Here is a 23,240-nt window from a genome sequence, read left to right on the forward strand (position 1 = left end):
TTTTTTTTGTATTTATTTATCTCAGCTAACAGTCGGCAGGGTGAGCGAGATGTACCCGGACTCTACCTCTATTTAGGATTCGCCTATTTACTTTTCCTCTTTTCGATTTTATGTTTTAGAATAGAAGATTTATTTATTTCGTTTAGAGACTCAAAAATAATAATATTATTTTATATTTATTGCAATTAGTTTTAAAATTTAATAAAGCAGATCTTCATTTTATTTATTTATTTTGCCATCGTACATGTAAAAAGTATTAATAAGGCTTCGTGTATCTCAAGCATATTAAGATGCATGGCCGGTCATGATTCCTATTTCGGGTCGTGACACCAACCCGTTAGCCATCTTCATCCCCACCCTCCCCCTCACCTCACATCGAGCCCTAGCCAATTTCCAGTCGCTACTGCCCCGACGCCGCCTCGGTTCTGCCCCGCCTCAACGATGCCACCTAACACCGTCGCTCCACCCAACGACGCCAACGACGACGGCGCCACATCGACGCCCTCCACCGACGACACCGCCATCAGGGCTTCTCGACATCGACGCCCTCCTTCTCCACCTTCGACGACTACATTCTTCACTGACGACGACGTCCCTTTTGACGCCTGGAACCATTACTGACGACGCCGACACCGAGGCCCATGCCTTGATCTCCCGTTACCTTAACTGAGATTGATCGCTATTGCCAGAGGGAGTGATCGCCGTGCCTCGTTCCCCGCCGTAGCTGATTGCGACCATCACTGCCAGACCGTCCGATCTCTTCACTTTCTCAGGCCTTGCTGCCGACGTCGCCGACATTGCTGCTAACCATTCATTGGTGCTGACAAAAGGGACCTATACCACAAGATATTGTGGACGAAGAGAGGAGAAAGAAGAAGGGTGAAAAGAAAATAATTAAATTTCAATTTTTTTTATCAGATGGTCAGGTTCATGCTTTTTTCATCGTATTAAATATTTTTGGGCCATTCTTTTCTAGTATCATCTCTAAACTTTTATCAGTTCATGCTGTCCACATATAGTGAGGGAGAGATTACATAGAAACCTTATATGCTTTAGTCCAGATATTAAAAGTTGAACTATGCTGAATAGAATATTAGTATCATGCTAATTTTTGGAAAGAAATTTAAAGGACTTGGCATTTATTAAATGTGACTTTTGTTTAAAAACTATTAAATCTTGACATTAATCTTTGAATCTCCTGAATAGAAAATCTAAATTCAATTGAGTATTCATTTTTAAGATTTTTTTGACTGCATAGTACATCATCTCATATCATTTAGATCAAGACATTTATATTTGGATTATATTTAGGAGACGTCTGCATCCCATTAGGTTATAACACTATTTAATTTTGTTTAAATTAGCAAGCATAAAATAAAAATAAAGCAATACCTAACCCATTCATTGCATATTAGTGTATGCCAACACGTAAAGGTAAGGCTTATCTCCTCAGTGATTCTAGTGAGTCCAATGATAACAGTATGAATCCCGAACTTATTAAGAAGCTTGACGATATTATAGGTCAACTAGGTACCTTAGCTCAACAAGTCAGAGATACTCAGGATACTTTGCTTGGGTATCAACGGGTGACCGATGAACGACTACATAGGGTAGAAAGACCCTATGAGCACACCGGTCCTCAAAATAATTACCGCCTTGACCTTGAAGAATCTCCCACTCCTTTACCTTGTCAACACTTTCAAGGGAATGAGCGAGATCCTGATTAGGGGTGAGCTTCTAATTGAAATTTGGGTTGACATGAAAAATGAGCTTAAACGTAAATATCTCACCTTTTTATTACCCTAAACTTCTAGACATATGGAACCGATTTACCTAAGGGAGTAAGTCAGCTAAGGATTATGTTGCGGCTTTTAATGAATTGCTTGTTCGGTATAGCGTGATCGAATCAGAAACCCCTATGCAAATCTTATCCAGATTTAGGGCTGGCCTACGCGAAGAGTTGAGAAGTGAGCTTTTTGCCCGTAACATTGATACTTTGGAAAAAGTCTATAGCTTAGTTCAAGACTTAGAGGAGTCTAGACCTAACACATCTCATTAAATTACGAAACAAGACCTCAAATTCATAAATCCTCCACAGGTCCTCATCAAGCCAAATCTACCAATCAATCTTTTAATCAATCTACCCCTAGCCCGTCACAATCCAAGGTAGAATACAAGGGTAAGAGCGTCGAGAAAGACTTTTCTAAGATTAATCCTCGGGTCAAATGCTATAAGTGTCAAGGCTATGGACATGTTGCTACAAATTGTGCGAGGCCGTATAAAATAAGTTTAATTGAGGAGCTCTTCGAAAAAGACTCTGAACAAGACTTTGATGCATATGTTCACCATGTAGACGGTGAAGAAGGAGATTTTGAAGACGAAGAGGAAGACACTACCCTACGATGCCTGAGGCACATAGACTCCACAAGGTTACATGTTGTTAGATGTGCCCTCTCTCAACCTAAAGTCAATGATGATTGGAGGCGTAGCTCTATTTTCCACACGTTCACAAAAATTGGAGGCAAAATTTGCAAAGTAATTGTGGATAGTGGGAGCTGTATAAATGTCGTGTCCTCTACCATTATTTCAAAACTAAACCTGAGAGTGGTTTCCCATCCTAATCCTTAAAAGGTTTCGTAGATCAATTCAACCACACTTGAGATAAAAGAGCACTGTTTGGTTCCAATTGAATTCACGACTTATAAGGATAGAATCTGGTGCGATGTATTGACCATGGATGTGGGTTAAATTATCCTTAGAAAGCCTTGGCTATTTGATAATGATGTGCATATTTATGGTCATTCAAATATCGGCATGTTTGAACACGAGGGCAAGAAGATCAAAATTCTTCCATCGCAGTCTAGAAGTGGTAAGATGGAAAAGAAGTCTAATCACATCCACTCGGATAGTAAAGTCAACTTGATTAGTGCGAAAAGCATTGAACGCGAGATGAGTAAAGGAACTCCTATTCTCATTCTTGCTGCTCAAGAAATTCTAAACGAGCCTAATGAATCGATTCATTTTGAAGCCACTGCTGTGATTGAGGAATTCTCGAATGTCTTTCTGGAGGATCTCCCGGATGAATTGCCACCAATGAGAGATATTCAACATGCTATCAACTTCGTCCCGAGTGCATCTCTTCCTAACTTGCCTTATTACAGACTTAACCCAATTGAACATGCAGAACTCAAACGGCAAGTTGACGAGTTATTGAGAAAAGGCTTTTTGAAGGAAAACCTAAGTCCTTGCGCAGTTCCCGCATTGTTAACACCAAAGAAAGATGAAATCTTGCGCATGTGCGTCGACAGTCACACCATTAATCGAATAACGATAAAATACCGTTTTCCATTCCTCGTTTGGATGACATGCTGGACATGATGGCAGGGGTCACGATCTTTTCAAAGATAGATTTAAAAAATGGCTATCACTAAATTCGTATACACCCTGGCGATAAATGGAAGACTGCGTTTAAAACAAAAGATGAGTTATATGAATGGACGATTATGCCTTTTGTCTTGACTAATGCTCCGAGTACTTTTATGAGAATGATGACTCAAATATTACGACCTTTTATGGGACAATTTTTAGTCGTATACTTTGATGACATCCTTATATATAGTCGATCTCGAGAGCAACATATAGATCATCTTCGTCAAGTCTGCGCTGTCTTGAGGAAAGAGCAATTGTATGCAAACCCTAAGAAATGTACCTTTCTAACAAACAAAGTTGTTTTCTTGGGTTCCATTGTTTCATCTGAAGGTGTGTCTACTGACCCTGATAAGATCAAAGCTATTAATGAATGGTCTGAACCCCGTACTATAAGAGACATGAGAAGTTTTCATGGGCTCGCTACCTTCTATTGTCGGTTCATCAGGGGGTTTAGTACCATTATGGCTCTGATAACAGAATGCCTCAAGAAAGGTGAATTTGAGTAGTCAGCAAGTGCCACTAAAGCTTTCACTGAAATCAAAAAGAAAATGGTGGAAGCCCCTGTCATGTGACTCTCCGATTTTACTAAAGTTTTTGAGGTCACTTGTAACGCTTCTGAAGTTAGTATAGGAGGAATCCTGAGCCAAGAAGGTCATATGATTGCCTATTTTAGTGAAAAGTTGAATAAAACTAGACAAAGGTATACCACTTACGATAAAGAATTTTATGCTGTGGTTCAATCTCTTCGCCACTGGAGACATTATTTACTCCCTCAAGAATTTATAATCTTCTCTAACCATGAAGCTCTTCGTTACCTTAACTCCCAGAAGAAGCTTAACGCTAGACACGGCAGGTGGGTTGAATTTCTCCAGGACTATACGTACACCTTGCGACACAAGTCTGGAGCAGACAACAAAGCGGTTGATGCACTGAGTCATCGCACGATTCTTCTTTCAAGGATGAATGCAGAAGTAATAGGGTTTGATAAAATCAAAACTGATTATGAATCATGTCCGGATTTTCATAAGGTTTACAATTTATTAAGCGATGGAGCGACTCAAGAAATAGATGGTTTCATCTTGCAAGATGGCTATCTATTTAAGTCTCGAAAGTTATGCATTCCCAGCACCTCGTTAAAGGAATTTTTAATTTGGGAATAGTATGCTAGGGATTTAGCTGGACATTTTGGGCATGCGAAAACTATTGAAACTACGGAACATCGATTTTTCTAGCCAAGCTTAAAGAGAGATGTTTTGAGATTTGTTAGTCAATGTCATGCATGTCAACTCACTAAGCAGCTGTTAGATTTTTAATTGTTGGCAATTGTGTACAAAATATTCTAAGTGTATTTTTACATGTATATGAGCTTTATACAAGTCTAGAAAATCTCTGGTTTGAAGAATTGCAAGATTATTGGAGCAAAGTTGATGAGTTCACACAGCGTTCACAAACGCGTTCGAACGCGGGTACATGCGTTCACATAGACCGAGAGAGGCGTTCACAAACGCGTTCGAACGTGGGTACTGCGTTCACACAAACCGAGAGCTGCGTTCACAAACGCGTTTGAACGCAGATACATGCGTTCACACAGACCGAGAACAGCGTTCACAAACGCGTTCGAATGCACTTGAGCCCGTTCGAACGCACCTGAAATCAAGTCAGGCCGTTCGAACGCACCCGGGCCGCGTTCAAACGCACCAACGAAGTTTGAAAATCTTGGACTTTCGTGAGTTCGGATAAGACTTGGATTTGGCTCTATCTTGGAGATCATATATAAGGATTGTAATGCCCTATCTCTAGGGTGGTTCAAGAAGCATTATTGAAGGAGACCTCTTGAGGCTACATCGGTTCTTCGCTAAACAAGGTTCCACTCATCATTAAAAAGTTAATCTTTCGTCTTAAGGGTTATCTAGACGAAAGATCAATCTCGAGGGTTACTGAGGTTGGACTTCAATCACGAAAAGCAGTGAATCGTGGATTCTAGCGAGCGAGACTGAGAAGAACAAAGTCGTTTGGATCGACGGGTTGTTTTGTGAGTCAGTCTTGTAACTGCTACTATTCTAGTGATTGGTTTTGATCCGAGTTTGGATTCGTAGTTTTTTTCCGTTTGGGTTTTTCCACGTTAAAATCTTGGCGTTCATCTCTGCTTTCGTTCTTAATATTTCTACGGACTTTTACTTAAGCGAACGAGTGATATCATTGCATAGTATTTAGATACATACTTGTGTCTAGGGGTTTTTCAAAATAAAATCATACTTTTTGTCATTCTAACCTGTGTAATGAAAGTGTGTAAGAAGTAATTAATTTGATCTAAAGTTGATCAATCAAATTCCAAATCAATAATTCTCGAATCAAATTCAGGGTGGTTGAAGAAGTATTATTGAAGGAGACTTCTTGAGGCTACATAGGTTCTTCAACTAACAAGGTTCTACTCATCTACAAAACTTAATCTTTCGTCTTAAGGGCTATCTAGATGAAAGATCAATCTCGAGGGCTACTGAGGTTGGACTTCAATCACGAGAAGCAGTGAATCGTGGGTTCTAGCGAGCAAGACTAAAAGGAATAAAGTCGTTTGAATCGACGGGTTGTTTTGTGAGTCAGTCTTGTAACTACTACTATTCTAGTGATTGGTTTTGATCCGAGTTTGAATCCGTGGTTTTTTTTCGTTTGGGTTTTTCCACGTTAAAATCTTGGCGTTCATCTCTGCTTTCGTTCTTAATATTTTTTCGGACTTTTACTTAAGCGAACGAGTGATATCATTGTCTAGTATTTAGATACATACTTGTGTCTAAGGATTTTTCAGCAGCGAGAGCAAAATATAGGATTGTACACGCCTTTAGCTGTTCCTAATTGTCCTTGGCAAGATGTTAGTATGGACTTCGTACTTGGGCTACCAAAAACTATTGTATCAGATAGGGATGTGAAATTCACTAGCTATTTTTGGAAAACGCTATAGCATAAGATTGGAACCAAGTTTCAATATTCAACCGCTTTCCGCCCACAAACTGACGGGCAAACTGAAGTAGTCAATAGGAGCTTAGATAACTTACATATATCTAAACCAAAAACTAAAGATTGACATATCGAAGACCGAAAAACATCCTTAAATATCCTAAATAGTTTATTAAAAAAATTTTAAATGCATACTAGTGGCACGCCCCTACGTGCCACTAGCACGGAGGGGCTTGCCAAGGCATGCCGTACCAATGGTGGCACGGCACGGCACATGCCACTAGCACGGCCATCGTTGATTGCCACCCCTAAGTTGGATTGCTATTATTAAGGCTTCATGTCTTTTAAGCTTATTTGTATTCATGGCCGGTCATGATTCCAAAATTGAATTGTGACGACCTCTAATTATTAGATTAAACTTCATTTGCAGGTCAATCATAGAAGCTCATTATTGACATGCAGCATCATCTTTCACTACCATCAAATTTCATTAATCATTACTACAGTAGTTTTTTCCAGAACATCTTTTTTCTCCAAAGGATGTGTTTCATGAAATAAATCTTATCTCTACTGGATTTAGAACGTTTTTCTTGCCAGATACAAAAATATGTAATATGTATTGAAGAGGGCTAGACTAGAAACTGTACGTTGAATATTTTGGAAAAGATTTTACTCTTTTGAAACCATTGAATACAGCTTGAAATTTGAAAAAGCTAATCATTAGTTGGAAAAAGTTGATCCCAAGGCACAACAAATGGCTAAGAAAGTATTAAAATTCTTAAAAGATTTCACAGAAGTACTACATAAAGTTTCTAGCATATATATATCCAAAAATATCCTAAACTCATAAAATAGCAATTCTTGCAAGAAGATGAAAGAAAATAGACAATGATTCAGCACTTAGTGTAGCAGGTATTACTTACAATAGGATGATCCCGCCAAAATTCTGGTAACGATCTCCTCTGCAAGAATTTGTGGACGAAGTGTCAGAACTCAGAACTGTTATGTGAATCATTTTTTAAAAACATAACAATTAATGTTTCAGGGATAGTTAAACAAATAGTGAACTTTACTAATATAGAGCTGTATAAGTTGCAGCATCAGATCATGTGTCTACAGTTAGCTTTTCTAGTCACTCATTCATATCTATTACAATATACATCCCATATCAATGTAAGCTTCTATATTATTTCCTTAATTACAGCAAAGAAATATAACAAACACCATACAATCATAATTTGGATAAATAACTATGAAGCCATGATTTATATTCTTAGTCTATTATCTAACAACTTAATCTTTTGAAACAATTGGTTATGTAACATGCTAACGAAGCTAGTTTTTTCTAGAGGCTGTAAGCTCAAATCTCATTAGCTTGTTTTTATTCCCTAATTTCTAGTATTGCAATATGGTGGGCCACAGATTTTGTTATTTATAATCTGTCTATGTGAGGTATTAGGGCCACACATGAGGGGACGAATTAAATGCCCAATATACATTGTTAGTTCATTACCATCTTAAGTTTTTGGACCAACTGGTTATCTAACAATACCTAAAAATACATCTTCTTTGGTGTTAATTTTAAAGAATTCTGTAATCAAATTGAATGTTCAAACCCACTATAAAATTTGCACAATACATGTATCCTTCAACAAAAATGAGTTATTTAATTACTATAGGCTTGAAGACAATGGCACAAAATTTCCGACACATGGCCTCTCATGAAGGCAGATCATTTAGTCATACTCATCTCAGGCAAAATTCTAACTGTGATGGATTTCAGTTTGGGAATGCATTTACTCAGAGAAAGGCAATACTGTCAGGTTATGAGGCAATGATTTACTCCATGAGTTATGAGGCGCATAAAGGGTTGACTGCAATCAACACCACCTAAAAGTTATGCAATTAAGAAACTTCTCCAGACTAAAGATATTGTACAAACTTACCCTGCAATGCTTCTGAAATTCTGGGAATACTGCATGATCATTAATTACTACCTCAGCATGCTTTCTAATTAGAACAGCCCACTAGAACCAAATTAATAAAGAATTAGATTAGAAAAAGAATTGTGATAGTATCACAACAGACATAAAAAACATGAAACTCTTGATGATATTACTATTCAACATATAAAGGAAATAATACCTGAGACCCTTTCCTCCAATTATATACTGGAATAATAGGATTCATTCTCGGATTATATCGACCCTCTTTTGTATCTGCAAAACTGCTTCCAGCATTATATGACCAGATGTTATTAGATACGAGTGTTCATTACACAGACATCCGGATATCTCACATTGATTTGAATATGATTTCAGAGCAGAAAACAGGATAGTTAACTCCTATACTAAGCACAGACAAACAGAAAATGTTCGTAAACACTCATTCATCTAGGTCTACAAAAAAATTAAGCCAAAGTTTCACACAAGATACAAAACATTTATTTATGGTCAGGAAGCAAATTGATCAGGTTTATATCTTAAATTGAACTAAGCATCGTTGTTAACTCCCTCAATAGGAGAGAGAAAAAACAAACCCATTTGAGCTGCCAATTGCGTCGAGTTACATGGGTATCTGGTGGCTATTAGAGTGATTTGATTTTATTTTATTTAGATAAATATATGGTGACTTTGTATAAATAGGGCTAATGCCCCCTTTATCATTCCATGAGAAATGCATTCACCAAAATCCTCTCTTCTCCTCTTCTCCTTTCTCTTCTCTCCAAACCTATTCTAGGTTTGGATCTTCTGTTGTTTCAGTGGCATTAGGAATGTCTTGCTCATGTCATTTAGACTTAAACAAGAGAAAGTCTTCTTCTAATTGTAGTAATCTTCTAATTGGGTTGGTAAAGATTATCTGATTAGGGACCTAATTAACAATGAATAAGCTAACTATCTAATCTAGTGACAAGATAATCCAGCACTTAATTACATGAGTGTAGCATTATTCACCAAATGTGAGGAGCATAATTGTTAAAGATGTTGCCTAGCTGGTTTTGTGTGTTTGACACCACATGGTAAGTTATGTAAGGGTGCGTAAATGCACAAATGAGAAACCAACACTTCGCTGGTTTCTTCCTAGAGTTAGACAGAGGAGAAAGAAGAACAAGAAGGGGCTTATTAGAATACAAAGAGGGTGCCCAAGAAATCTTTCATTTGGAGGAATTTAGCAATTAATTCTCTCATGTGCTCTTTAATACTATGGTGGTATTTCTTGAGAGAGGAAATAAAGAAAGAAGGCCTGAACCGGAATTTTAGTGTCTGATTAGATCACAAATGAAGGGGGGGCAAACAAGACTTCCTTTGTGGGATGTTGGTGGCTAAATCTTGAGTTCTCACTAGTTAAGGTATGGGGGTTCTAATGTTCTTTTGATCCTTATGTGCTTTATCTAATGGTTAGATATAGAGAACAATAATCAACTAGAATTAGGGGCTGCTAGTGCTAGGTTAAGGTTTTCTATGCAAATTTTTCGGCTTCTATTCATGCCTAGACAAAGTATTTCATAGATGGTGGCTTTCTCTAATATTGTATATAGAGAAAATATTTCGAGCAGAAGACTGTCATGTTTGAAGTTTCTATGCATATTAAGAATATTAAATCCATGGTTGGAGAAAGAATTTTAGTTATGGTGTGTGTTATGAGAAGTTAGAAATGAGTGTACCTTAATCCTAATTCAGCTAAAGGTAATTGACGCATTCTTTTCTTATATTCTTTTAATCCCTATGGTGGTATTCTAGCAGAGGATTTGGTATTGTCTTATGGGGCAGATTAATTTGGCATTTTGGATTCCTTATCTTCGGTTAGATGATGTATTTCACATTCAAGACGAGCTATCAACTCTCTAATCTGAAATATGTCTTTAGTCTTTACACTCCTGCATTAAATCTGCTTTGTGTGGATTGATACCATTTACTGTATTATTTGTAGTACGGGTGTAACATTCAGGTTATTCTTTCATATTTATAATCAGTTGACGTATTGCAATTTCCCAATTTTAGTGTCTTTAGGATTCCTCAAGGATTGTTTTGTCAGTCGGCACACCACGAGCCAACTGACAAATATTGTACCAATGAGGCATCGACAGATGGCATGCGGGTGTGCTGAAGATACCCTCATGCTAAAATAAGAAAAATTAAGAAAAACAAAAAGTTGGGATAATCATAAAATTATAGCTCAATATTAGTAAGATTCATGGTTGATATTAACATGAATTTTGCAATTCTTGTTACCAATTTCAGCCATGAATACAACATTTTGTGCCTTCTTCTGAAAAATCCAAAAATAGCAGGGAAATGATCAAATTGGAGTATAATTCTGTATGATTCAGCTAGATCTACTTATAGCTTCAAGATACTTTTGTGCATTCACGACAACTTATATTTGATACTCCTATTTTCTACCCAAATTGCATTTACTACAACATGTAGGGCCAAATATCTTCAATTTAGCCATTGAAAATTATTTTTGGGCACTCAAATGTCCCAAAAGTTTTTTTATAGGGTATGACAAGAGTGTGTGTGTCAATGCATCAGCAGCATGCCAGGGCATGCTGAGCCAGTCCCAGCGTGCCCCATGGCACTGGCATGGCAATTCTTAGGACTTTTAAATAAAAAGAAAAGAAAACAAAGATGAAGAGGCATCACGATGCACAAGGTATCTGCCAACATAAGGTAGAGGGAAAGTATATGTTGCCTTAACACCAAATGGCGCTCACTTCTTTAGGACTCCTATAAACTTAATATAACTAGGTAGTTTTGGAACAGTACATTCTTATTATTCTAAAATGCACTAGAACTCTAAATGAAATACATATGTATATATATGTGTGTGTATATATATACACACACACACATATAGAACTCAGGTTAAACACTAACAAACAATAGTAGTTCTTAGGAAATAGAAATTTATTAAGGATACTCAGCTACTGAAACTTTGCCACAAGTCAACAATAGTTCTTAGGGAATAGAAATTTGTTAAGGATACTCAGCTACTGAAACATTGCCACAACAAGTCAACAATAGTTCTTAGGGAATAGAAATTTGTTAAGGACACTCAGCTACTGAAACATTGCTTTCCATTAAACAAATAATGTCCACTGGAAGCATCAAGAAAAAAATTCAAACTATGATGACTTTAAACTTTAAACCAAATTTTGTCATTACAGCAGTTCAAAAAAAGCTCATGGAAGCTCATTAGTACAAGAATAATAGCAAAATTCTCTATGTTGACTTCTTGTTTAATCCTGCATGACCTTGATGCTGAAAATGGGATGAAGATCTGATTTGTTCCCTAGGCCCATAGGTGCAAATTGCAACCTATGAGGCCATTAAGAGGAACCAAACTCCAAGGTGTTAAATTTGCAGAACATTGGAAGTTGGGACAAGGTAATATCTTAAACATGCCACGTTGAACCATGAAGACCAAAAAATCAACCAGGAAAACAAATTTCAGTCTAAACATTTTTCTTGTCACTTCTCAGTACAACAAGTCCAGATTAGCCACATAACCCTGCCTAGGAACCACGGATACTTCATTTTGAGCAGAGAATCCATATCCAATACGCTTTTAGAGTAACTAAAAACAAAATAATTAATTTTTATTTTCGGATACGGGTGGATATGGCTAGATACGGCCCGGATACATTTGGGATATAGCCCAAATAGATTTTTGGTTTCAATGGGTAATTGAGGCGGGTTTAATTTTATAAACCTATTACCCTACCCGATTACTTGTTAAGCTTATTACCCTTTCGTCTCCCTTTCAGCCTGCTCCCCTTTTTGTTCTCCTGCTCTCTAAAAATTTACATGCCCTAGCCCCTCTCTCTCAGCAACTGATAGCGCCACTCCCCCTCTCTCGATGAACCAGCCGATGACGACACCCTCAACAATGACGACAACACCCTCGATAGCGACGTCGATCTTTCTCTCTCACTCGCTCAGGCTAGTATTTTCCTCTCTCACTCCAACAATACTCTCTCAGTTTCTTCTCTAAATTTTTCCTCCCTCACTCTCACGCCATTCTTCCTCTCTCACTCTCTCATGCCGTTCTCCACCTTTTATTTTCTTTTCTTTTCATTTTTAAATTTTTCTCTGCTTTTTAGATAACAAGACTTCTCTGTAAAATAGAGAAAATACTAGGTTTTCTCTGTTTTTCGAAGAACAAGAATTCTCTGTAAAACAAAGGACATACTAGGTTTTTTTTGTTTTTCTCCGTTAAATTAGTAGGTAAATAATTATATGAATGCAAGGATATATACTATTCTCATTTTGGTGCATATTGTATGATACTATGATGATGTATTCTTTATCTAATTGTCTTTGATATCTACTACTCTCATTTTTGCTATGAAATACTTATGTAGATAATAGATATATTAAAATATTGAATGCAATGTTATGTGTAGGTTGTTATTAGAATAGAAAAAAAAATTATATAATTTATTTATTGCCGTATCCTAGACGTATCATATCCTGTTTTTAAGAATCTATCATATCCCCATATACATATCGTATCGTAACCATATTCTGTATCCGTGCTTCATAGAACCCTGCAAAAATGATATTTTGAATGCATTGTAATCTAGGAGTTTCTGGAAAGTAGCAGCCAATATTGTTAGCTTCATCCTTAGTTGAGCAAAATAAATTGTAGTTGTTCAGCAAGAAGAGAACACAATATTCAGTAAGAATGAAGATTTAAGGCATTCAACATATATCTATAAGAAAGAAAATTCAAGAAGTTACCTGTCAATAAAGCTAGTTGGCGTAGACATTATGTAGTCATATGTGTAGCTGAAGTTGTATAGAGGAATACAGCTGTCAGAGAGAAAACAATATCTCTTAACTTAGATTTACTCAAATGGAGGTTCAAATGCAACCATTTTGTTAACATTATGTTATACTTGGATTTCTGTGTTGGCAGAGTGCCGGCACATCACATAGGGGGAGGCCAATGACCAACCCTTGCCTTGCGGCAATCCTTGATGTAAAGATAATAAAATGATCATCACATAATCATATTAACAAGACACTTCAGATTTTTACAAGTAACTATTTGCAGGCTATATTTGATATCTGCATTGCAAATTTAAATTACTAATATATGTATATATATATATAAAGGAAAGTAATGAATGGAGCTCCAGATCTTGAATGTCCATGCTGCAGAACATTATTCACTGGAGGTAGGGATTGTCAGCATTTCTGACCTATAATGTATACCTTCTGATTCAGATAATTTTTTCTGTCCTTAAGCACTAGCATTCTGGTTATGTACTCAAGTCTAATTGCTTTTCCTTTTCTCTATTTACTCCCTATGGGTCTAACTGGGACTTCAGTGTCCAATATTGGATTACATCGTCGAATCAAGGAAATAGTACTTCAAGTAGCTCACAACCTATGTTAAAAGGAGAACTTGGAAGACAACACATGTAATTATGTAACAGAGAGGCAAAAAGATAAGTTCAGTATTTTCAAAGCTTCCTTCTCAGAAATTACTGAATCATGGCATGAGGGGTACCTCCTCTCACCTCTTAGCATTGATCCATCGCTGCAAAGAGGCTGAAGGAGGCGAGTAACGGTGAAGCATGTCACTGTAAAACCATTGCCCTCCTCCCTCCTCATCCCTAGCGCCATCGCCGACCTCCTCTCTCTCTCTCACATGCCCTAACCCAATTTGAAGACGATGAGATAGGAGAAGATTTAGAAGTGCTAATGAGTCAAGAATAAAAGATCCGCAGAGTAGAAAAGCAGATCTAAGCCCGTTGGCTGGTTTTGGCTGGGGTATCGGCCATATTGGTCAATCTCACTTTAAACAAGCTAGAATGGTCAGATCCGGGTTGGATCCCGAGACCTCCACCCTCCCAGCCATTTCTCTCTTCCCTCTCTCTCTCTCTTTTCTCTCTCTTTCTCTCTTTTCTCTTCTTTCTCACCTCTTCCAAGGTTTCACCACCAGCGATCGAATAGATCTCTAGCGACGTTCTCCAACCAAGATCCGACAACCTCGATGAGTTTTCTTTTTATTTTTTAGTTTTCTTTCTTCACTCTTTTTCCCTCTCTCTCCATCTCTCTTGCCCTCTCTCTCTCTCTTCCTGCTGCTGCAGCAACTGCAGAGAGAGAGGAGAGAAAGAAAGGGAGAGACGGGAAAGTGGAAGAGAGAGAAGAAGAGAGAGGGATGCGGCTGAAAGAGGGAGAGGGAAGAAGAGAGGGGGGAAGTGAAGAAGAGAAGAAATAAAGAAAAACTAATAAAAATTTTAGAATTATTTTTTTCGAGTTTTTGACAATAAAGAATTTGAGAGAGAGGAAGAGAGGGGGAAAGAGAAGGAATAGAGAAGGAAGAAAACCAGACAGAAATTCAAAAGAGAAAGGGTTTATTTTTTAAAATTTTAAATTATTTATATTTTATTTTGATTTTTGTTTATGTTACTTACAGTGAAAAGTAAAATGGCTCTAATAGAAAAGTCACATAATACAAGCATCGATTAGCAATTTGAGCACTATTGGACTTGACAAAAGACATGTTAAGTGCAATTAGTGTGAAACGAAATAAGAGGGGGGTGTTAGCCATTTGAAAAAATATTTGGCTGGAAGCCAAGAAAATTTAGTAGCTTACACTCAAGTGGTCGCGGAAGTTAGAAAATAGATATTGGCTCATCTAATAGGCAAAAAGAAGGATAAACAATCTATACAGCAAAGAAATTCAATGGTTCACGAAGAATTGATGCATAATTTTGTATATATTGATAATGATAGCAGTGAGCAAAGTGGTGAAAATAATGAAGACCTTGTGAGAGGGGTAAAGTCCATATAAAGGAAAGAAAGTGTAGAAGGCCATGTCAAGAGAAGGCCTTCCAAGGAAAAAGGAAGGCTCTACTTTAAGTTAGATCTGCTAAGCGGATCTTTCTTTCTCGACCTATTAAGACTGTTAAACCCTCTCATCTCATCATCTTTGACCTTGGATTAGGGAATGCAGGAGAGAAAAAGTGAGAAGGACGACAATGGGAATAGCTACATGATCTACAGTAGTGGAACCTCCCTCTCCCTTTTCGCCTTCTCTTTTTCTCTTCCTCTCTCTTGTATGGGGCGGCGACGACATGATTGGCAAGTGTCATCGCACCTATTGTGCCATGCCATGTCAACCGGTGGCTGGCACATCATATTCCACAGGCACAACTATCCTTTTTTAGGCACACCTAATTATTTCTTCCACATATTAAAAGATGAATCCTAATTTTGGACTTCCCTTTTTCGCATTTGATGTTGTCATGTAACTGCATATCACAAAGCCAATTGTCAAGAAGCTAAGCTTGATAGTAAATGGTCTATTGCAGCTCTGGCTCATAAAATTTCTATTTCCTCCACCAATAGGAGACCGAAGGTAAAAACCACTTATTTTAGTCTAAGCAACACCTGTACTATAGATAATTTCTTAACTGCAAACAATAATAATAGGATGGAAAAGCAAGATTTTAAAACTCGATATTGGGATCACAGTCGGCCATTCAAAGAAACGATATGTATCGACTGTATCGACAGTCTCGGCTGCCCATATTCAAACTATTTTTTAATTACGTAAAATTCTAAATATTATTTAAAAAAATAGAAAATTTTCTTAAAATTTTAAAAATGACAAAATAATAAGAAAATAATACTCCCATATGAAGCTTAAAAGTAAAAAAAAAAATATTAACTTAATCAAAACTTTGATGAATACCAAGCTGGCTCTCAATTCTCTTTCCCTCTCTTTCTTTTTCCTCTCTCTCTGTTACTAGTAAGACATTTTCATTTTTTCCTTTCTTCTCTCCCTTCTCTTTCTCTCTCTCTTACTGCCGCAAAGCAATATTTTTTTCTAATTTTTCTCTGATTTTTCTTTCATTTCTTCTCTTTCTCCCTTCTCTTTCCCTCTCTCTTCCTCTCTCTCTCTCTCTCTATTAGTCACTCTCAATCTCTTTCTCTCTCTCACTCTCCACTCTCTCACTCTCCACTCTCTCACTCTCCACTCTCTCATCTCTCTATCTCACTCTCTGTTATTGCAGCAAATTTTTTGCTGCAATAACAGGGAATAAAAAGAAAGAGAGAGACAGAGAAAGAGATGGAGGAAGAGATCGAAGAAAAGAAAGGGAGGAAGAAAGAGAGAGGGGACTTGCTAGAGTCAGAGAGAGTAGAGAGAGAAATGAGAGAGATGGGCCATCAAAGAAAGAGAAGAAAGGGAAAAGGCAAAAAAAATACTAACTTGAGATCGCCGAAAGTTGAGATAGCCGGATCTGTCGGAGGATGCTGAGATCGTCAAATCTGTGTCGGGTGCCACCAATGTGAAGGTGGGGAGGGAAGGTATGAGAGAGAGACAGAGAAAAAAGAGAGGGAGAGTCTGTATCGGGCGGGAACAACCGATCCCGCCGATCCCGACCTAATATGGATCGGGGCTGATTGGCCGATGATTTCAGCCACGGCCCAATCCATTTTTAAAGAACAACTATAACAAAAATTTGCTCTAAAATATGTCCAAAGCAGACAATTTGCATTCTGTATATCTATTTGAGGATCTGCTAAACTAGTTGATCTGAAAAAATTAAAATAGCACACTCTGAAAGCATACAACTTAGTGACTTCAATATATCTGCACACAACTGTGCAGTGGAACGAATTTTCTTAGAAAGAATCACAAGTTTGCAAACATCAAAATAAATAAAGGACAACGCCTTTGGTGGTCCAACCTGTCTGATAGGAAAACAAATCGTTCATTGAATGGGTCCATGAGTGCATTTCTAAGCAAAATACGCTCTGCTTCAAGCATGCTTGACTCTCCCCAATCTACCTGAAACAGAAGATAAACAAAACAGGAAAAGTAATAAAGATGTGGATTATGAACTTGGATAGAACTACAACAGATCACATTTTCTTAGTCGTAGCAAGCATTATACAGGTAGCAGGGCTTCTATATTAGTGAAGATCATAAGCTGTTTGATCAACCTAGCCACAATTATTTCAGATCTTATTTTGACTGTTATAGTAGTCCAGTGAATACATATAAAATCTTGGATGAAGCCTCAAAAATGTCAGGAAATTTGATTAGACATAAGCTCGGGGCTTGGATTGGTGCTATGCCAATTTGGAATGGTTCCATCATAACAAATGTGCAAACCCAAGTCCTAAGAAGATACAAGGCTCCCCATGCTTGTTCATATTTTGCGATCAAAAAATATGGCAGAAACTTTAGAAACCTAGTCTATTTGCTCTTTTTGTTCTTCTATAAAAACAGAATACATTATTTTTGTGTATTTTGATGCTCTGTTTTGAATATTGGTCAAGGGTTTAGCAAGGTAAATATTTTAAATAAGAAGTCAGTATAAGCCTATAATCAAATTTTTCCCTTTGATACATAGATGAGAATTATACTTAGCTGGTCCAGGTACTAGAATTATAATTTTCTTATTATTGCACTTGGATTTATATGAATAACCACAGAGATGTTGAGATTTAAGCTCCACAGTATGGTATTAAATAAAACTATTTGAAACTTGTATTGTCCTAAAGAAGAGTCTAGTACTCTTCAATTTTTTTAACAGTCTTCTAAACTACTACACTTAGATGCAGGCCATTGGCTGAACCAGGAAATTGTTTGTTCTGTTTTTCTTTCTGTCATCCATTTCCTTGCATCCAGGACATCAAACGATTTGCTATTGGACAACACCAATTACTGGTCAAAATCTAGGTGCAGAGACTGGTACTAGACAAATATATTCCTTAGGTGAAGGCTAATTTGTTGGAAAAAAAATGATCGAAATAAATGCCTCTAATTATTAAACTTTAGGATATCACGGAGGAAATGACAGACCTGTATGCTGTTGTTAACCTGACGACCGTGAAAATACAGAGAAGATGTCGTCACCCGATTCAAAACAAATCCAGGCCTCGAATGAACATAGATCAAAAACCTACCCTCCTTCTCTCCCTACAAAGCATCCAACAACCATTACCCTCAAAGTGAACTGCAAACAAAAGAAAATTGTACAAGAAAAAGAAAAAGGAGAATTACCCGAAAGAAGGCATCCCAGACCATGTCCAAGGGAAGCCGATTCCTTGCAATAAAAAGGAACGCAATCCTGGGCTTCTGGTTATCCGGTGGAGAAGCGGTCTCAAGATCCAGGACTCGGATGTACTGCTTCTGCAGCATCACCAGGCTTCCAATGCAGAAGCACAACATAAGAATTAACACCATCTTTCTCCCCCATCGACCTTGCGAAGCCCTCCGCTTCATCTGCTACCGGCTAAAGAACAAACTTTGTAGTATCTCGCGAATATTTTGCACAGCATTCTCAGTGGGGCATTACATCTAACGCCATTGGATCATTTCCTTCAACAAATCCTTCAACTTTTCAGACCTAGATCCAGCGAGAAGCTCGTGAAGGAAAGGGAATTCGACCAAACCCAACAGAGATCGAATCAAGACTTGGCCATCTTCGGAAGGGATGGGGAAAAGGTAAAGGTAAAGATGCTTGGATTTTGCGGTGGAGACGTCGCGGAGAAGTCAAGTAGAAGAGGGGAGAAAGGCGAGAGAGCTCGATCCCAGCTAACGGAAACAGACTGTTCAGCGACTGATGCTGAAGTGGAAGAGACTCGTGAATAATCCTTAATAATCCGATGGGATTTTTTACGTCACCCTTGTTTTCTTTTTGATCGGATAAATTGCGGGTGCTTCTCCGACAGCTAAAGATCGGCCGGGTACGTGTCGGTACCTCGTTAACCCTGCTATGGCGCATGTAGTTTGAAGCGGATATTTCCTGAAATCCTCGCCCGCTTCATCCCGCTTAGTTGCCACTTAAAAGCATCTGTTGCAATATCGCCATCTGCCGACAAACGCCCCGGTGTGTTGTCTCTTTTTTTTTTGCCTTTTTTCTAAGGTATCTGAACGTTAACGATTTTTCTATTAAAATCATTAATAATTTAAACCACCTAATGGCGAAGAATAATTATTAGGAAGCATGTTATGATTTAATCTCACTATTACAAGAAGCCGGAAGTTGCAGGTGGTGCACTAACATAGTGTATAAGTTGTACATAACGTAGCTAACTTGCATACTCGCATAATCAATGAACTCTAGTAGAACTAGTATGTGTTACAAATAAGAAGATTGTAGAATCAAATCTATCCCTCAAACAATTATGATGGAAAAAATTATTTTGAGGTGGTGGTGACTTGGCTTGATTGATGACTCAACGGTGTAGTTGGCTCAGATGAGCAACTTGGTAGTATGACAGCTTGGAGTCTCACCAATGTTTAGCTTAGAGTAATTGTAACGCCTCCGCCTGACATAGGCACGTGCACGCCCACACGTGCATGCCCACACGACACGCGCGATACACGCCACAGTTCGAGCGGGGTCCGTCACTCACAGATACACTCCTGTGCATATATAATCATGACATCATCAAATAAAACATGCTAACATATCCATGCTCACATAATACATCACCAAATAAATCATACTATTAACAAAATAAATATATTAACATATAAATATCTAAGTCCATAATAATATACACTAGACCACTACACAATCTAGTAGGAAACACACAGGCCACGACAAAACATCAAGATACAACTAAAATAACTAATACAAGAGTACATTATGATTCGACCTGTATTATACAAATCATCATCTAATATAAAGGAGTACAAATATCAAATACTGCTACAATTCAATTTCTATATAAACTATAATCTATACTGTCTTGCATCTATAGCTTACATCATCATCGCCCTAAAATATCTTCTCAAGATATCTCAAGTCGCTATCGCGTACCACATATCTAAGGGGGGTTAGAAAAGAAATAAAGAGAACCATAAGCAAAAGGCTTAGTGAATAAACCTTACCTTGAATTAGTGATATCAAACAAAGAATAAATTATGTACTAGATAATATGAATCACATAGGAACATCATGTCATGAATGAGTATATAAATATATCCTTAACAATATATAAATGAGTAGATATCATGTCATAACTGATCAAAGTATATAATTCTCGATAATATATAAACAAATCTCAATGTCATACTAACATCATAACTCTCTCAAATATAACACATATGATGCATGCTGACTATGTCATGATGTCAAATGCAATTGTATATAAATTATGATAGTTACTCAATAATCATATGAAATTCTCAATATCACAATCATCACCGACATCTCGGTATAACACCATCATACTAGACCACTATGCACAGTCAATACCCGGTACCCAGTCTCAACATCATGCCCGAAGGTTCAGAGTATACTCTGCCACCCGCAAGAAGTATCTCAAATATAACCATACTCTGCCACCCGCTAGGGTATCAATATCTATCCAGACCGAGCACTCTTCTAACTGATAGAAAACTCGTGAGGATAACTCGCCACATATGCCTAGGCGAACGGCATGTGTCTGAATGTCTGCTGCGCACACAAACTAACGACCTCGGACGTAAGGCCAATAGGATCGTGACTATGTCGAGCGATCAATCATTTTCAGGCATGCTCTAACCCTTGCGCCCACTCGGGTATTCTCACGCTTTCTATCAACTATCTTATCAATCATATTTTATATTTTACTTCTAGATGATAGATTATATGCATATATCAAGTACGATAATAAGTCAATGCATAATAGAAATTTAGGTAGAACAGGAATAAAAAAAAATAATGCAATGTAGTCTCCAACCATGTAGTCAACACATGCATACTCATGCTACTGATCAACTAGACATAAAATTATAATAGTATAATCATCTCTGATTATCTTTATTTATCATCATCATATTCATATCCAAGATCAGCCTAATTACATGCATGATAAAAATATGTTTGATTATAATCATCTCTAGATAAAGTCATATAATCATGCTGGAGGCCAAAACATGCATGTACATAATATATAATATAACTTAATTTGAGAAAGGTATCTAGGAAATAAGACTACTCATATCTGATCAGAAAACCCGAACCACGTATTCCTCACATCCATCAAACAAACGTTAACTTATCGATAGGGTCCACGGGGTCCCAAATAAGGGGATTCGAGATATGAAAATATTTAAGTAGCATAAAGTTAGTCGTTTCTCTAATTAGAATTAATTCAAATAAAATATTAATATTTATTAGGTTTAGAATCACTTCTTTTTATTTTGATTGCATAACTAGATCTATATTATAGATACGATTCAAATACTATAATTATACTATTATCATAAAATGCTAATTATAATATAAAGTGAAGATGTCTGTTTCTTTTTATATAAGAATATTTCTAAATATATAATTATAAAATAAAATAAAAGGCTAAATAATTATAAGTATAGACAAGGTCTATCTATAATTAATTTTATAATTCATACTCTATTTTGATTAATTAGGGACTATGCAGTTTTTACTCTATAAAATAATAAATAAATAACTAAATAAGCCTAGTACTTTATTTGTTGCGAAATAATAATATATAATAAATTAATAGAATTACTTAAAATGTATATCATAAGATTAGTATATAAATCTAATAATTATAATTTACAAATCTATTTATTAATCTAATAGACATATAAGTAAGTAAATAAATAAATATAAGTATTACCTATATTTATGTGTAATAGTTTATAACCTAATTAATTATTAGTTAATTATAATTAATAATAATCATATTGATGAATATATATTATTATTAAAATAATTAATGTCTAAATCTATTTGTATTAATTAAGAAAAAACCTAAATAAATAAATAAATAATAAAATAAAAATAAGGAGTACCAGCACCGGTGTTGGGCTTGGCCCAGCACTGTTACAGAAAAAAAGAGGAGAAGCAGTTGAGGAAGAAGAAGAAAGGAAGAAGAACAAAAGGAAGAAGAAAGAAGAAAGAAGAAGAAGAAAAGAAGAGAAGAAGAGAAGAAAGAGAGGAAGGGAGGGAGGGGAGGGGCTCGGCCGCTGCTGGCTAGCCAGCGACCAAGCTCTCATCGGCGGCTTTGTTCCGGCAAACCCGAGAGAGAGAGAGAGAGAGAGAGAGAGAGAGAGAGAGAGAGAGAGAGAGAGAGAGAGAGAGGAAGAGGAGGAGGAGAGAGGCTCACTAGCATCAGTGGAGGAGGCGATGGCATCAAGTCGGCAGCGGTAGTAGAGAGAGAGAGAGAGAGAGGAGAGTGAGAGAGACTAAAAAAAAGAGAAAGAGTGAGAGAGACCAAAAAAGAGAGAAAGAGGAAGAAAATAAAAATAGAGAGAGAGACGGTCTGGCGACTGGGTGCGCGTGGCGCGCCCAAAGCCAACTACGGCAGGTGAGAAAAGTTCTCAGTTGTTATAACAATAGTTCAGCGATGCACACGACTTGAAACCTAGATTATGCGGCTTAGTATATTGACTAAAGTTTGGTAGAACCTTAGTACCTCTATATTAAGAAAATGTTGGTCATTTGTTCAACCCATATCTAGCTTTAAGCTCTTGAATGATCAAAAATAAAAACTTGCATAAGAGAAAATAGTTGCATGTTATTAAGAGCAGAAGTATGCACTTAGCCTATGACTCTATGTACTAAAGAAAAGAAGAAAATCATGGATGATTTCAGAAGTTGTAGTGATTTATTTAATACTCAAGTTGCTAAAATGTTTGATGGTCATGAGAGATGATTAGAATAAGATATTCAATATTATATGCCCACATAGCCCACTTCCTCAACCAGTGCAGTGCAAGACTAGGCCTTAAGCCTAGCCCAAACCGTGGACTACAGCCTAGCCCAATATCACTCTTTTATTTACTTTTATTAGCTATCCTTCTAGAATTTCTCCTAATCATATTTATTAATATAAATTTAGGATAATACAGAACTAATTAGG

The 23,240-nt window shown here is 37.0% G+C and overlaps 1 protein-coding gene across 2 annotated transcripts in view; it reads right to left on the minus strand.

The window, feature by feature from the left end:
• The window catches only part of LOC140789129 (glycosyltransferase BC10), a 32,462-nt gene extending 13,419 nt beyond the window's left edge, over positions 1 to 19,043 (minus strand). For both annotated transcript variants that reach the window (XR_012109131.1, XM_073138737.1), the window contains exons 1-7: positions 18,418 to 19,043; positions 18,217 to 18,333; positions 17,096 to 17,196; positions 13,128 to 13,199; positions 8,527 to 8,608; positions 8,328 to 8,408; positions 7,305 to 7,343 (exon numbers count right to left, since the gene is read on the minus strand). Coding sequence is in view for 1 of the 2 variants with exons in the window: in XM_073138737.1 (XP_072994838.1) it covers positions 7,305 to 7,343; positions 8,328 to 8,408; positions 8,527 to 8,608; positions 13,128 to 13,199; positions 17,096 to 17,196; positions 18,217 to 18,333; positions 18,418 to 18,639 (714 nt within the window). In the remaining variant the exon portion in view is untranslated. The remainder of the gene's footprint in view (positions 1 to 7,304; positions 7,344 to 8,327; positions 8,409 to 8,526; positions 8,609 to 13,127; positions 13,200 to 17,095; positions 17,197 to 18,216; positions 18,334 to 18,417) is intronic.
• Between the last annotated feature and the right edge of the window lie 4,197 nt (positions 19,044 to 23,240).

The sequence above is a fragment of the Typha latifolia genome, chromosome 1 (genome assembly GCF_019914945.1).
Source record: "Typha latifolia isolate L0001 chromosome 1, TyphaL0001v2, whole genome shotgun sequence".
Classification (NCBI taxonomy): Eukaryota; Viridiplantae; Streptophyta; class Magnoliopsida; order Poales; family Typhaceae; genus Typha; species Typha latifolia.